The sequence below is a fragment of the Lepisosteus oculatus genome, chromosome 3 (assembly GCF_040954835.1).
Source record: "Lepisosteus oculatus isolate fLepOcu1 chromosome 3, fLepOcu1.hap2, whole genome shotgun sequence".
Lineage (NCBI taxonomy): Eukaryota > Metazoa > Chordata > Actinopteri > Semionotiformes > Lepisosteidae > Lepisosteus > Lepisosteus oculatus.
The window spans coordinates 10,376,178-10,392,124 of NC_090698.1; the positions used below are offsets into that span (position 1 = coordinate 10,376,178).

The 15,947-nt window shown below is 52.4% G+C and overlaps 1 protein-coding gene across 3 annotated transcripts in view; it reads right to left on the reverse strand.

The window, feature by feature from the left end:
• Nucleotides 1–203: 203 nt before the first annotated feature.
• LOC102691786 (phosphatidylinositol 4,5-bisphosphate 3-kinase catalytic subunit alpha isoform) overlaps nt 204–15,947 on the reverse strand; it is a 28,470-nt gene continuing 12,726 nt past the window's right edge. For 2 of the 3 annotated variants that reach the window (XM_069186748.1, XM_069186747.1), the window contains exons 5-21: nt 14,217–14,467; nt 13,863–14,114; nt 12,757–12,842; nt 12,458–12,563; nt 11,609–11,761; nt 11,051–11,185; nt 10,133–10,429; nt 9,468–9,632; nt 8,725–8,828; nt 8,244–8,415; nt 7,772–7,878; nt 7,049–7,170; nt 6,491–6,569; nt 4,656–4,826; nt 4,355–4,472; nt 3,116–3,267; nt 204–2,951 (exon numbers count right to left, since the gene is read on the reverse strand). In XM_069186748.1, the coding sequence (XP_069042849.1) occupies nt 2,678–2,951; nt 3,116–3,267; nt 4,355–4,472; nt 4,656–4,826; nt 6,491–6,569; nt 7,049–7,170; nt 7,772–7,878; nt 8,244–8,415; nt 8,725–8,828; nt 9,468–9,632; nt 10,133–10,429; nt 11,051–11,185; nt 11,609–11,761; nt 12,458–12,563; nt 12,757–12,842; nt 13,863–14,114; nt 14,217–14,467 (2,744 nt within the window). In that variant the 3' untranslated portion in view covers nt 204–2,677. The remainder of the gene's footprint in view (nt 2,952–3,115; nt 3,268–4,354; nt 4,473–4,655; nt 4,827–6,490; nt 6,570–7,048; nt 7,171–7,771; nt 7,879–8,243; nt 8,416–8,724; nt 8,829–9,467; nt 9,633–10,132; nt 10,430–11,050; nt 11,186–11,608; nt 11,762–12,457; nt 12,564–12,756; nt 12,843–13,862; nt 14,115–14,216; nt 14,468–15,947) is intronic. The other variant, XM_069186749.1, reaches the window with a different exon arrangement.

Genomic DNA, 15,947 nt, shown 5'->3' on the forward strand with positions numbered 1-15,947 from the left:
GAATCTCTAACTGGGGGGTCCAAGACTTCTTCGCACTAAGAGGGAGGGGCTTGATGAGCAAACCGAGGACTCGGCAGCAACCAGCAGGAGGAGGGGTGGGGCCTGTTTTCCACCAGCAGGCCTGGCTTGGCTCTAGGCTTTGTGCGTCAGCTAGTTTCCTTTCAGACAAACACTAGTGAAAGCAGACACCAGGAACAGACTCATTTCACATCACTGAAACACTTTTATTAAATACATATCAAAACAAGTAAAAAAAACGGGAGACCATTACAGTGAAGAAGTCAGTCCCATCGATATTGATTCAATACAGGGGACAATAGTTGGACCAGTATACAAACTCTTTATCAAAACCAGTACGCCGATCGCTTAGAAAAACACACACAACAACAACAGCACGGTCAAGCGAGAGGGGAGGGCGAAAAGTCTCTCCGGCTCGTCGGTCACAACCTTAACGAGCAGTATTGCTTCGGAATCCGTTTGTGCAAAACGAGGAGCCGCGCAGTGGTGAACCTGTAGTGCAAGGGAGACGTCTGAAAGGCCCGCAGTGGGATGGGCTGCAGCAGAGGTCACGTGACCTTCACTGTGGGGGACCTGGCTGCAGCAAAGGTCACGCGACCTTCGCTGTGGGGGGGGACCCGGCAGAGGTCACGGGACCTTCGCTTTTGGGGACCCGGCAGAGGTCACGCGACCTTCGCTATGTGACCTTGGGGCAGCGCGGTGGCTCTGTGGCTGGAAGGTTGCTGGTTCGTATCCCGGGGCTGGCAGAGGAATCCTACTCCGTTGGGCCCCTGAGCAAGGCCCTTAACCCCAACTGCTCCAGGGGTGCTGTATAAATGGCTGACCCTGCGCTTTGACCCCAAGCTTCTCTCCGTCTGTGTGTCTCATGGAGAGCAAGCTGGGGTATGCGAAAAGACAAATTCCTAATACGAGACATTGTATATGGCCAAGAAAGTGATCTTCTCTTTACTGTGGGGGGGACCTGCAGAGGTCAAGCTATTGCAATCCCTTCCAGCCTGTTTCCCGCAGGGCACACACACCCCTCCGGTGGGGAGAACGGACTAGCGCACAGCGATCCTTCTCCCCATGGGAAAGGGGGATGGGGGGTGATGTCATCCCGCCTTCCAGACTCACGCAGGCTCCTGTAAGAACCGGACCGGGAGGAGGGGAGCCCAACACGTCCAACACAACAAACAGGATTAAAAAAGAAAACGTTTCTGGGTCTCACGTGCCGAAGATCGGAAGACTAAAACTTCCCACTTGGGAGGGTAATGTCATTAACATCATCATCATCATCACAATTCCCACGAACACGAAGAAGGAGAGGAATGATCAGTCTTATTGCACATGCTGTATCGGAGACGAGCCAGACTCTTCAGACCCGATGAAGGAGCTCACGGGTGTCGAGGTGCTAGAGCAGTGACAGACCCGAATACAGCAGCAGAGAGGCCTACCATAGCAAGATGATGATGATGATGATTAGGGATTGTTAATTAGTGCAGTTCACGTGTGCAGTGCGACTCTAGAATAGCACTGTAGTGCAGTAAATACAATTGCGTAGTGCAGTGTGTGAATACATCTAGCTTCCCTGCCCAGCGCAGTCAATGTCGTAGTGCCCTGCTCCACGGCCACAGCAGCACTACGGGCCCATCTGAGTGCAGCAAGAGTCCAGTCTGGTCGGGTCCAGTCCAGTGGCCGGCTGTGTGAAGCCTGCGTCTCTCGGGGGTGTAGGTGTGCCAGTCGATCAGTCGGAGGGCCAGGTCCAGAAAGACACTTGCTTGTAGGTCTGATTGTCTCATGTTTGTTGAGTCAGTGTACCCGTCTCTGTCAGTGGACATTGGGCAGCGGGGCCAGCAGTGTGCCAGTCTCTGTCAGTGGGCACTGGGCAGTGTGCCAGTCTCTGTCAGTGGGCATTGGGCAGTGTGCCAGTCTCTCTCACTGGGCATTGGGAAGTGTGCCTATCAGTGTGCCAGTCTCTGTCAGTGGGCATTGGGAAGTGTGCCCATCAGTGTGCCAGTCTCTGTCAGTGGGCATTGGGAAGTGTTCCCATCAGTGTGCCAGTCTCTGTCAGTGGGAATTGGGCAGTGTGCCAGTCTCTCTCACTGGGCATTGGGAAGTGTTCCCATCAGTGTGCCAGTCTCTGTCAGTGGGCATTGGGAAGTGTGCCTATCAGTGTGCCAGTCTCTGTCAGTGGTCATTGGGAAGTGTGCCAGTCTCTGTCAGTGGGCATTGGGAAGTGTGCCTATCAGTGTGCCAGTCTCTGTCAGTGGGCATTGGGAAGTGTGCCCATCAGTGTGCCAGTCTCTGTCAGTGGTCATTGGGAAGTGTGCCTATCAGTGTGCCAGTCTCTGTCAGTGGGCATTGGGAAGTGTTCCCATCAGTGTGCCAGTCTCTGTCAGTGGGCATTGGGCAGTGTGCCAGTCTCTCTCACTGGGCATTGGGAAGTGTTCCCATCAGTGTGCCAGTCTCTGTCAGTGGGCATTGGGAAGTGTGCCTATCAGTGTGCCAGTCTCTGTCAGTGGTCATTGGGAAGTGTGCCAGTCTCTGTCAGTGGGCATTGGGAAGTGTGCCCATCAGTGTGCCAGTCTCTGTCAGTGGGCATTGGGAAGTGTGCCCATCAGTGTGCCAGTCTCTGTCAGTGGGCATTGGGAAGTGTGCCCATCAGTGTGCCAGTCTCTGGTCAGTGGTCATTGGGCATGTGCCGGATGGTGTGGAAAATCCAGTCCATCTTAGTACTCCAGCCTCCATGGTGGGCATCATTCATTTGCTTGGTGAAGTACTCTAGCGCCTCCTGTTGGCTCTTCTCCAGTGCCAGCGTCTTGCGCAGGTAGGCAATGTCATCAAAGGACTGGAGCTCTGGCATGCCACAGCCCAGTAGCAGGGAGAAGAGGTTGATGAAGAGGTTGGCATGCTGTCGGATTGCCAGGTATGCCTTATAGCACATCTCCTGGAACCTGGCAGAGTTAATAAGACACATAATATCACTGCACTGAGAGAGAGAGGTTACTACAGACACACTGGACACTACAGTACATTAACACGACACCTGGACAGACATAGAGAGAGACTGTGAGTGTTTGAGAGTGTATCTGTGAGTTACAGGGTGTAGCAATCTCACCTCTCAAACTCCTTGGTCTTGGTGCACTCTGGTGTCCCCTTGCTGATGACAATAAGGAAGTCCTGTGTCAGGACAAAGGGAACACGCTCTCTCTTGTACCCAAACTTCTTCTTCTTGTGGTCAAGGAAGTGTCCAAAATCAATGTGGAACAGCTGAGAGAGGAAAGAGTTGTTAATGCACACTGCACAGAGAGACGGGGATTAATGTGCACTACACGGAGAGACAGAATTAATCGATACTGGGAGAGAGAAGGGTTGATGCACACTGCACTGGGAGAGAGGGGGTGTAAAGCACACTGCACTGGGGGGGGGGGGTGTTAAGTGAGAGATGCCTACAGAGTGAATACACACTGCACTTAACAGAGACACTGCACCAAGGCAGTGTGGAGTTAATGCATTACCCTAAGAAAAGGCTGTGTAGTGCACGGCTGGCCAGAAATTCAGTGTGCCAGTCACTCAGAGTCACTCAGAGGCACTCAGTGTGCCAGTCACCCAGAGAGTCGCTCAGTGTGTCAGTGTGCCAGTCACTGAGAGTCACTCAGTGCCAGTGTGCCAGTGTGCCAGTGTGCCAGTCACTCAGAGAGTCACTCAGTGTGTCAGTGTGCCAGTGTGCCAGTCACTCAGAGAGTCACTCAGTGTGTCAGTGTGCCAGTCACTGAGAGTCACTCAGTGCCAGTGTGCCAGTGTGCCAGTGTGCCAGTCACTCAGAGAGTCACTCAGTGTGTCAGTGTGCCAGTGTGCCAGTCACTCAGAGAGTCACTCAGTGTGTCAGTGTGCCAGTCACTCAGAGAGGCACTCAGTGTGTCAGTGTGCCAGTCACTCAGAGAGGCACTCAGTGTCAGTGTGCCAGTCACTCAGAGAGGCACTCAGTGTGTCAGTGTGCCAGTCACTCAGAGAGGCACTCAGTGTCAGTGTGCCAGTCACTCAGAGAGTCACTCAGAGAGGCACTCAGTGTCAGTGTGCCAGTCACTCAGAGAGTCACTCAGTGTGTCAGTGTGCCAGTCACTCAGAGAGGCACTCAGTGTGTCAGTGTGCCAGTCACTCAGAGAGGCACTCAGTGTCAGTGTGCCAGTCACTCAGAGAGTCACTCAGAGAGGCACTCAGTGTCAGTGTGCCAGTCACTCAGAGAGTCACTCAGTGTGTCAGTGTGCCAGGCACTCAGAGAGTCATTCAGTGTCAGTGTGCGAGTCACTCAGAGTCTCATGGAGAGTCAGTGAGCGTGTCTGTCCATCTGTCTGACCTGTCCATTCTCCTTCACCATGATGTTGCTGTTGTGCCTGTCGCCGATGCCCAGGATGAAGGTGGCAACACAGTAGCCCGCACAGGAGCGCGTGAACAGGTCAATCGCCCGGTCGTACCTGAGAGACGACAAGCAGGGGTTCGAGAGTGTAATGGCTAGACAGAAAGACAGGTGGGTCAGGAGTGAAAGAGTAGAGCAGCTCGACAGGTAGTGAGAATGACAGTAGGGCAGGCAGGCGAGGAGTGAGAGCAAGAACAGGGGGAGACGTCATGGCAGGAAGGCAGAGAGGGCGGGTCCTTACGCCTCGCCCCGGTTCTTGTCCTTGATCCAGTGGTGCAGTGTGTTGCTGTTGAACTGCAGAGCCCCCTTCAGGCCACCCTTACACTGGATCTGCATAATGGTATGAGAGTTCTTCACCACCTCGATCAGTCCCACACAGTCCCCTATCGACAGACAGCCATAGGGCAGCATCCTACAGGCAGAGAGAGGGGTTAATACAGGCACCCTGGACACTACAGTACATTAACACTGCAGTGAGAGAGAGGGGTTAATACAGACACACTGGACACTGCAGTCCATTAACACTGCACTTAGAGAGAGGGGTTAATACAGACACACTGGACACTGCAGTCCATTAACACTGCATTGAGAGAGAGGGGTTAATACAGACACACTGGACACTACAGTATATTAACCGTGCACTGAGAGAGAGGGGTTAATACAAACACACTGGACACTACAGTCCATTAACACTGCACTGAGAGAGAGGGGTTAATACAGACACACTGGACACTGCAGTCCATTAACACTGCACTGAGAGAGGGGTTAATACAGACACACTGGACACTACAGTATATTAACCGTGCACTGAGAGAGAGGGGTTAATACAAACACACTGGACACTACAGTCCATTAACACTGCACTGAGAGAGAGGGGTTAATACAGACACACTGGACACTGCAATCCATTAACACTGCACTGAGAGAGAGAGGGGTTAATACAGACACACTGGACACTACAGTCCATTAACACTGCACTGAGAGAGAGAGGGGTAAATACAGACACACTGGACACTACAGTCCATCAACACTGCACTGAGAGAGAGGGGTTAATACAGACACACTGGACACTACAGTATATTAACCGTGCACTGAGAGAGAGGGGTTAATAGAGACACACTGGACACTACAGTCCATTAACACTGCACTGAGAGAGAGAGGGGTTAATACAGACACACTGGACACTACAGTACATTAACACTGCACTGAGAGAGAGAGGTTAATACAAACACACTGGACATTACAGTCCACTAACACTGCACTGAGAGAGAGGGGTTAATACAGACACACTGGACACTACAGCACATTAACACTGCACTGAGAGAGAGGGGTTAATACAGACACACTGGACACTACAGCACATTAACACTGCACTGAGAGAGAGAGGGGTTAATACAGACACACTGGACACTACAGCACATTAACACTGCACTGAGAGAGAGAGGGGTTAATACAGACACAATGGACACTGCAGTCCATTAACACTGCACTGAGAGAGAGAGGGGTTAATACAGACACACTGGACACTACAGTCCATTAACACTGCACTGAGAGAGAGAGGGGTAAATACAGACACACTGGACACTACAGTCCATCAACACTGCACTGAGAGAGAGGGGTTAATACAGACACACTGGACACTACAGTATATTAACCGTGCACTGAGAGAGAGGGGTTAATAGAGACACACTGGACACTACAGTCCATTAACACTGCACTGAGAGAGAGAGGGGTTAATACAGACACACTGGACACTACAGTCCATTAACACTGCACTGAGAGAGAGAGGGGTTAATACAGACACACTGGACACTACAGTACATTAACACTGCACTGAGAGAGAGAGGTTAATACAAACACACTGGACACTACAGTCCACTAACACTGCACTGAGAGAGAGGGGTTAATACAGACACACTGGACACTACAGCACATTAACACTGCACTGAGAGAGGGGTTAATACAGACACACTGGACACTACAGCACATTAACACTGCACTGAGAGAGAGAGGGGTTAATACAGACACACTGGACACTACAGAACATTAACACTGCACTGAGAGAGAAATTGGTACCGGAGGTCCAGCCCCTGGTTCTGCCAGATGTTCTCCATGATCCGGATGATCTGAAGAGTCAGCATGTCCTGCCGTAGGTCTGCAACACAGCCCCACAGTTACACACACGCCCCTACGATGCTCACACACTGACTCACAGCCCTTGTCCACAGCTGTGTCCTGCACAGCCGAGCAGACTGATCGAGTGGAGTGGAGGGAGCCAAGCTGCTCAGCCCCTGGGCACTCACACGGGAGTATCTGCTTGTTTTCTTTTTTACACACAACACAGGACACGGACATACTGTTCAAACACACCCTCCACTGCGACTCCTTGTGTGATCGGTGGTTCACTGACACTTCATTCACTAATTCATCAAATCGCACAATCGCTAGTTGGTTTCAACTCTTTAATTGACACAGACAGTCCATCCCAGCAGCCTGTGTCACCTCTCCATTCAGAGGGTCATCTCTAAGCTCTCGGGATTTGTGTGTGATTTCTCCACCACTCCAGACAAACACACGCCAGCAAGAGTTTCCCGCTGTTCTTAGCACACACACTCCCCCCCACCGCTGCCTCACCATCTCCGTTCTTGAAGATGATCTCGTTGTTGGTGAAGAGCAGCTCGCTCATGATGTCGGGGTTCTCCCAGTTCAGCCACAGGGGGCGCTTCGCTGAGGACATGATGCGGCACTCCTCCAGCCTGAGAGGGAGACAGGGGCTCAGCACGACAGGGCGCACTCCCTGCTGTGCACAAGTCTGCTCTTTACCTCCTCTGCACAGAAGCCCAGGTCTGGGGCGAAATCGCCTGCTGAGCTCTGGGCCCTGCTGTGTCAAGCGCAGAGTCCATCCTGACACGTCTAGATTCAGTCGGGCTGAGAACAGCCTCTTATCTTCACGGATGTGCAAGGAGCAGCAGATGCAGTTCATGAGAAGTGATAACCCACAGTGAGTCACTACACTGTGTCTTAGCTGGTGTACAGAGAGAGTGAGACAGGCACCTGAGGTTGCCCGGCTGGTGTACAGGGTTCAGTAGACACAGAGAGAGAGTGAGACAGGTACCTGAGGTTGCCCGGCTGGTGTACAGGGTTCAGCGGACAGAGAGAGAGAGTGAGACAGGTACCTGAGGTTGCCCAGCTGGTGTACAGGGTTCAGTGGATAGAGAGAGAGAGTGAGACAGGTACCTGAGGTTGCCCAGCTGGTGTACAGGGTTCAGTGGACAGAGAGAGAGAGTGAGACAGGTACCTGAGATTGACCGGTTGGTGTACAGGGTTCAGCGGACAGAGAGAGAGTGAGACAGGTACCTGAGGTTGCCCAGCTGGTGTACAGGGTTCAGTGGACAGACAAAGCCCTGCAGAGCCTCCATGTAGTCCGGCCGGCTCATGTGCTCGACCAGGAACTTCATCTGGGTCTGAAGAAAGGAGAGTAATTAACTAACGAAGCCCCACACTCTGAGACTGACAGCTGACATGCAGAGAACGGCACAGTCAGAGCTGTGGAGTGGCTCCAGCAGTCGAGGGAATGCCCGGAGCACAGCGTGAGCTCGGTGCCCACATGCCGCGGAATCAAGCCATGAGCCTGGCACTGCCAGGGGCTGAGACTGCTCTGCCCCAAGATCTGCAGGGCCTCGTGCAGGAACGTCGCCCCTGTCCTCTCGGGGCCTGCAGAGCTCCCCGCACGGCGAGACAGGCACGTGTCCCCCGGTCTCCCGCAGCGGAGACACGTCAGACACACAGGCCCGACCTGGGGACAACTGGTAAAGAGGACCGCCGGTACCTTCTGGGTCTCGTCCTTCTTCTCCTGCTTCAGGGTGTCAGTCAGGTTGATGAGCTTCTCCATGGCCTCCACCTGTCGGTTCAGGTGCTTCAGGTACATGCCACAGCCCCGGCAGAACGCCTCCAGCAGCAGCCCGAACCGTCGGGACACTGTCTTATTGTGCATCTCTGACCTGAGGGACAGAGGGGTTAATACAGACACACTGGACACTACAGTCCATTAACACTGCACTGAGAGAGAGGGGTTAATACAGACACACTGGACACTACAGTCCATTAACACTGCACTTAGAGAGAGAGGGGTTAATACAGACACACTGGACACTACAGTCCATTAACACTGCACTGAGAGAGAGGGGTTAATACAGACACACTGGACACTACAGTCCATTAACACTGCAATGAGAGAGAGGGGTTAATACAGATTTACACGAGAGATGAAGACTATAGAGCGATTTGCAGAGACAGACACTGTGACTCACTTGAGGTGCCAGAAAAAGAAGTGTCCTATCCTCTGATTGGTCAGGGCTTTCTTAATCAGGAAGCGAGCAAGAGGGTTGTCCAGATACATCTCGTACTTCAGCACCTGCAGGTGTTGCGAAATACTTGTGTTTATACAGAGTACTGCTTTTCACACGGAAGGATTCCTAAACTCTTTGCACATAGAGGGAGACATCAACTTCACCCCCAACTGCAGTGCTGCCCCCTCCTGGGCAACACACAGCTGCCCCCCCCCATGCACAGGTCAGGGGGAGGAGGGAGACACTGCTGCACCAGCTGAGTTAAAGGCCAGTCTGGGGTTCAGCCTGGACACTGGGGTTAAGACCCCTGCTCTTCCACTGTCCTGGGGTCTTCACTGACCACGTGTTCAGGACCTCTGTCTGTCGTGTGGTCTGAAGAGTGGCACCCCTGACAGCAGAGTCCCAGTCCAGCCTGCTAGCGTACTAGTGCACATGACAGCTTCTGTCCAGAGGGAAATGGGCACCGGCTGGTCAAGATCACCACTGACAGCAGCAGCCTGGTTTTCCTCAGAGGTAATGTACCTCCTCCCCATCCAGAGACCTGAAGAGATCAGGCTACGAAGACAGACGGACACCCTGTACACAGGCTGAGTGCACGCTGTTTCTAACACATTACCCGCAGACAGACATCCATATACACACTCTATAGATGAACACATCCCAGTCCATCAGGGACAGACCCTGGAGCAGCGCCCAGCGCTCACCTGGACCAGCTGCAGCAGGTACTGGCTCAGCTTGTCGTCTGTCAGGCCCTGCACCAGGCAGCGCAGCGCAAACTCCCTCACCACCGGGTCAGGGAAGTTACAGTCCAGGAGCTCCAGGGCTAACTCTGGCTGGATCAGGGGCCAGTCACGCAGCAGGCAGTACATCTTCATACAGAGAGAGAGGTTAATACAGACACACTGGACACTATAGTACATTACCACTGCACTGAGAGAGAGGGGTTAATACAGACACACTGGACACTACAGTCCATTAACACTGCACTGAGAGAGAGGGGTTAATACAGACACACTGGACACTACAGTCCATTAACACTGCACTGAGAGAGAGGGGTTAATACAGACACACTGGACACTACACTACATTAACACTGCACTGAGAGAGAGGGGTTAATACAGACACACTGGACACTACAGTCCATTAACACTGCACTGAGAGAGAGGGGTTAATACAGACACACTGGACACTACACTACATTAACACTGCACTGAGAGAGAGGGGTTAATACAGACACACTGAACACTACAGTCCATTAACACTGCACTGAGAGAGAGGGGTTAATACAGACACACTGGACACTACAGTACATTAACACTGCACTGAGAGAGAGGGGTTAATACAGACACACTGGTCAATCTCTCTATACCTGAGACACTTCGTCCCTTGAGTTCCACTTCACAGAAAGCAACAGTTTAGGCAGACTCTCCGGGATATTGACACAGTAATGCCTGCGAGACAGAGAGTGGTCAATGAAATGCGGCCGGACAGGCAGACGGGAGAACAGAGAAGCAGGTAGGGAGACGGAGAGAGACGGGCACCGGTGTCTCCAGAGGAAGTCCTTCTCCTGCTCCGACAGCTCGTACAGGGGGTCGCGGCTGCAGATACTGCGCAGCTGGTCCACGTCCGTCTGGGACACGCTGCTGTCGCAGGCCAGGCGATTGCTCTGGGGGCGAGAGCAGGAGGGAGGAGACAGTCAGACTGCCAAACCCCCTCCCTGTCCCGTGCCTCCCAGTCACAGACAGCTGCAGGGCTGACTCGAGGATCAGACAGACACACATCCATCTTCTACCCTCTTCTTCCAGCTCTGGGTCGTGGAAGAGCCGGGGACTATCCCAGCATGCAACGGCAGGGCAGGGTACACCCTGGACAGGACACCAGTCCATCGCAGGGCAGACACACAGACAGAAACACACACTCTTACACCAGGGCCAGCTCTCCCAGAGGCCAATATGTCTACCAGCCTGTCTTTGGACTATCGGAGGAAACCCATGTGAATATGGTGAGACCATGCAAATGCCACACAGACAGCAACGCAGGTCAGGAATTGACCATGGGGCTCCAGTGCTGCAATGCAGCAGTGCTAACCACTGCGCCACCATGCCACTCTAGACTGCCATTCTTCCTCAAAATCACACATCTAGTAATCCCAGAACTCCCTCTCCTGCAGAATCAGAACAGCTAGCGATCTGATAGAAAGTCAACAGGGCTGCAGGCCTGTTTGTGATCTCCTGTCCAGCAGGGGGAGCTCAGTGAGATTCGCTCAGTCCATCTGTCTCTCTCTCACCATTCCCAGCAGGCAGCAGTTGTACCCCAGCTCCCGGGAGATGGTCCAGTTGGCGTGTTCCTCCACCTGCTGCTCATCCGGGAACCGGACTGCATGGCTGAACCAGGGGAACTCTAGCTCCACACATGGCGTCTCCTGCACACGGATAACAGGTTTCATCATCATCATACAGTGCAATTCAACACAGCAGCAAAGTGAAATGCAGTGCACTATATTGTAGTCTGAAGTGTAGTACAGTACTGTGCAGTATAGCACACTAGGGTGTAGTAGAGCACACTACTGTGCAGTACAGGACACTAGAGTGTAGTGTAGTATAGTATTGTACAGCATAAGACACTAGAGTGAACTGTAATACAGTACTGTGAAGTACAGGACAGTAGGGTGTAGTGGAGTACAGTACTGTGCAGTACAGGACAGTAGAGTTTAGTGAAGTACAGTACTGTGCAGTACAGGACATAACAGCAGGGTGTAGTGAAGTACAGTTGCAGAGTACAGTACAGAGCTGCTGAGTGAGTGAAGTGTAGCATGGTACAGCACTCTATAGTACCCCCAACCCACCTTGTTGGGGTTTGATCCTGCAACCCCGATGGGGTTCAGCAGGTCCTCCAGGCCATGGGGCACAGGCCACAGGCCAAGGGTTATCTTCCCATTGACCAGAGTATCCTTGTAGTCAAACAGGTTGACATTACCCCAGGCCAGCGGACAGTGCTCCTGCAACACAGAGAGACAGAGAGCTACACTGCAGTACATCTCAGTACAGGCTGGTATACCCACACACACTGTACAGGAGATACACTGCAATAAACACAGAGAGCTACACTGCAGTACATCTCAATACAGGCTGGTATACCTACACACACTGTACAGGAGATACACTGTGAGAGACACAGCTACAATGTAATACATCTCAATACAGGCTGGTATACCCACACACACACTGTACAGGAGATACACTGCAATAAACACAGAGAGCTACACTGCAGTACATCTCAATACAGGCTGGTATACCTACACACACTGTACAGGAGATACACTGTGAGAGACAGAGAGCTACACTGCAGTACATCTCAATACAGGCTGGTATACCCACACACACTGTACAGGAGATACACTGCAATAAACACAGAGAGCTACACTGCAGTACATCTCAATACAGGCTGGTATACCCACACACACTGTACAGGAGATACACTGCAATACATCTCAATACAGGCTGGTATACCCACACACTGTACAGGAGATACACTGTGAGAGACAGAGCTACACTGCAATACATCTCAATACAGGCTGGTATACCCACACACTGTACAGGAGATACACTGCAATAAACACTGCAAAGTAATGTACTGCACCAAGTATTTTCAATATAAACAGTGAGATTCGGTCTCAGTGCATGTGGGACAGTACCTCTTTGGCCCCCTTACGGCCTTTGACCGAGCAGATGGAGAGACAGAGGCGGGCGGAGCGGGGGAGGTCAAATAATGGAATGTCATACGTCAGCCACTCATTCCACCTGGGAAAGCACAAGACAGGCAGTCAGGTTCAACACAGCGCGGCAGAGGAGAGCGTACAGCACTGCAGTCTAGTCTAGCACAATACTGTCTAGCGAGTGTAGTAGGGCCTCAGAGCTGTGTTGTGTTCCAGTGCCTGTGTCGCCCTGTCTTGGCACTGCACAGTGTACTCTGACAAGGGCAGAGCTGCAGTACCTGGGATTGGAGCAGGGCACTCTCTGGGTGTTCACGTTGTCACACAGCGGCTCCCCTCCGTGGTAGATACCCGTCCGCACGTAGATCTGGCACACAGATACGGTTTATATAATGAAGTAGCAGTCTGTCACCCCCTCCCCCCTCTATTCCCCCACTCTCCTCCCTTTACACCTTGTACCCAGTCTCTCTGGGCATCACTGCTCCTGTACCCTGATCTCACTGGGCTGTACTGCTCCTGTACCCTGATCTGACTGGGCTGTACTGCTCCTGTACCCTGATCTCACTGGGCTGTACTGCTCTTGTACCTGATCTCACTGGGCTGTACTGCTCTTGTACCTGATCTCACTGCGCTGTACTGCTCTTGTACCTGATCTCACTGGGCTGTACTAATCTTGTACCCTGATCTCACTGGGCTGTACTAATCTTGTACCCTGATCTCCCTGGGCTGTACTGCTCTTGTACCTGATCTCACTGAGCTGTACTGCTCCTGTACCCTGATCTCCCTGGGCTGTACTGCTCCTGTACCCTGATCTCACTGAGCTGTACTGCTCTTGTACCTGATCTCACTGGGCTGTACTAATCTTGTACCCTGATCTCACTGGGCTGTACTGCTCTTGTACCTGATCTCACTGAGCTGTACTGCTCCTGTACCCTGATCTCCCTGGGCTGTACTGCTCCTGTACCCTGATCTCACTGAGCTGTACTGCTCTTGTACCCTGATCTCACTGGGCTGTACTGCTCTTGTACCTGATCTCACTGGGCTGTACTGCTCTTGTACCTGATCTCTCTGCGCTGTACTAATCTTGTACCCTGATCTCCCTGGGCTGTACTGCTCTTGTACCTGATCTCACTGAGCTGTACTGCTCCTGTACCCTGATCTCCCTGGGATGTACTGCTCTTGTACCCTGATCTCACTGCACTGTACTGCTCTTGTACCTGATCTCACTGGGCTGTACTAATCTTGTATCCTGATCTCACTGGGCTGTACTGCTCCTGTACCCTGATCTCCCTGGGCTTCACTGTCCCAGTACCCGGATCTCCCTCTGTGGTCCCGCACTGTCCTGCGCTCTGATGATCGTGCCGCTTGCTCAGAAGAGGGGGCTCACCTTGTCAATGTCCCGGATGTTGACGTTGACGTAGGTGGCGCAGAGCAGCCGGACCCTGAGCGGGCTGCTGAAGGCCCAGAGCGGGCGCGGGGGGCTGGGGTCGGCCCCACCGAGGCAGGGGCTGGGCTGGGGCGTGCGGCGGCTGTAGGAGGGGGTGACAAACCCGCTGGCCGGGAGCTGGCTGTACAGACTGTCCTTGGACACCAGCATGAGGTGCGGCAGGCGGCCGATGGTGATGCAGCTGCGGATGTACTGAGGGCCGGGGAGGGAGGGGAGAGCAGGTGAGCGCCTCTTGGTCCCGCCCTCTGCCCCTCCCTCCCCCAGCCGGCCCACCTGCCTCCCGCTGCCCCTCACCTTGTACTGGCTGAGCGGGTACTTCTCCAGCAGGTACTCGTCACAGCCGCACACCTTCAGGATGTACTGGCCCTGGTACTCCTGCACGCACAGCCGCAGCTGCTCGGGAGACAGGTGCATGCTGCGCGTCTTCTTGCGGATGGCTTCGGCGATCAGCTGCTCGGGCAGCGAGTCGTGGGGCGTCTTCAGGGTGTACTTCTGTTTGTCATTGGACGGGGACACTATGACCCAGATCGTCACAATCAGGCGCCCTGCGAGGCACAGACAGAGGGCGCTAGAGCGAAAATACGTCTGACAAACATTAGAGATCAATATCAGTGCAGTGCAGTAGTGTAGATAGAGTGTGGTGTAGATACAGTGACTGTTACAGTGACAGTGTGGCACAGTGTAGATACAGTCTGGTGTAGATACAGTGACTGTGTTACAGTGTAGATACAGTCTAGTGTAGATACAGTGACTGTGTTACAGTGTAGATACAGTCTAGTGTAGATACAGTGACTGTGTTGCAGTGCAGATACAGTCTGGTGTAGATACAGTGACTGTGTTGCAGTGCAGATACAGTCTGGTGTAGATACAGTGACAGTGTCGCAGTGTAGATACAATCTGGTGTAGATACAGTGACTGTGTCGCAGTGTAGATACAGTGACTGTGTTGCAGTGCAGATACAGTCTGGTGTAGATACAGTGACTGTTTTACAGTGTAGATACAGTGACTGTGTTACAGTGTAGATACAGTCTGGTGTAGATACAGTGACTGTGTTACAGTGTAGATACAGTGACTGTGTTACAGTGCAGATACAGTCTGGTGTAGATACAGTGACTGTTTTACAGTGTAGATACAGCGACTGTGTTGCAGTGTAGATGCAGTCTGGTGTAGATACAGTGACTGTGTCCCAGTGTAGATACAGCGACTGTGTTGCAGTGCAGATACAGTCTGGTGTAGTGCAGTGTAGATACAGTCTGGTGTAGATACAGTGACTGTTTTACAGTGTAGATACAGCGACTGTGTTGCAGTGAAGATACAGTCTGGTGTAGATACAGTGACTGTGTTGCAGTGTAGATACAGTCTAGTGTAGATACAGTGACTGTGTTGCAGTGCAGATACAGTCTGGTGTAGATACAGTGACTGTGTCGCAGTGTAGATACAGCGACTGTGTTGCAGTGAAGATACAGTCTGGTGTAGATACAGTGACTGTGTTGCAGTGTAGATACAGTCTAGTGTAGATACAGTGACTGTGTTGCAGTGCAGATACAGTCTGGTGTAGATACAGTGACTGTGTCGCAGTGTAGATACAGCGACTGTGTTGCAGTGCAGATACAGTCTGGTGTAGATACAGCGACTGTGTTGCAGTGCAGATACAGTCTGGTGTAGATACAGTGACTGTGTCGCAGTGTAGATACAGTGACTGTGTTGCAGTGTAGATACAGTCTAGTGTAGATACAGTGACTGTGTTGCAGTGCAGATACAGTCTGGTGTAGATACAGTGACTGTGTCGCAGTGTAGATACAGCGACTGTGTTGCAGTGCAGATACAGTCTGGTGTAGATACAGTGACTGTGTCGCAGTGTAGATACAGTGACTGTGTTGCAGTGCAGATACAGTCTGGTGTAGATACAGCGACTGTGTTGCAGTGCAGATACAGTCTGGTGTAGATACAGTGACTGTGTTACAGAGCAGATACAGTGACAGTGAGCTGCAGATGCTGTGAGCACACTGTCCATTCAGTACTGAC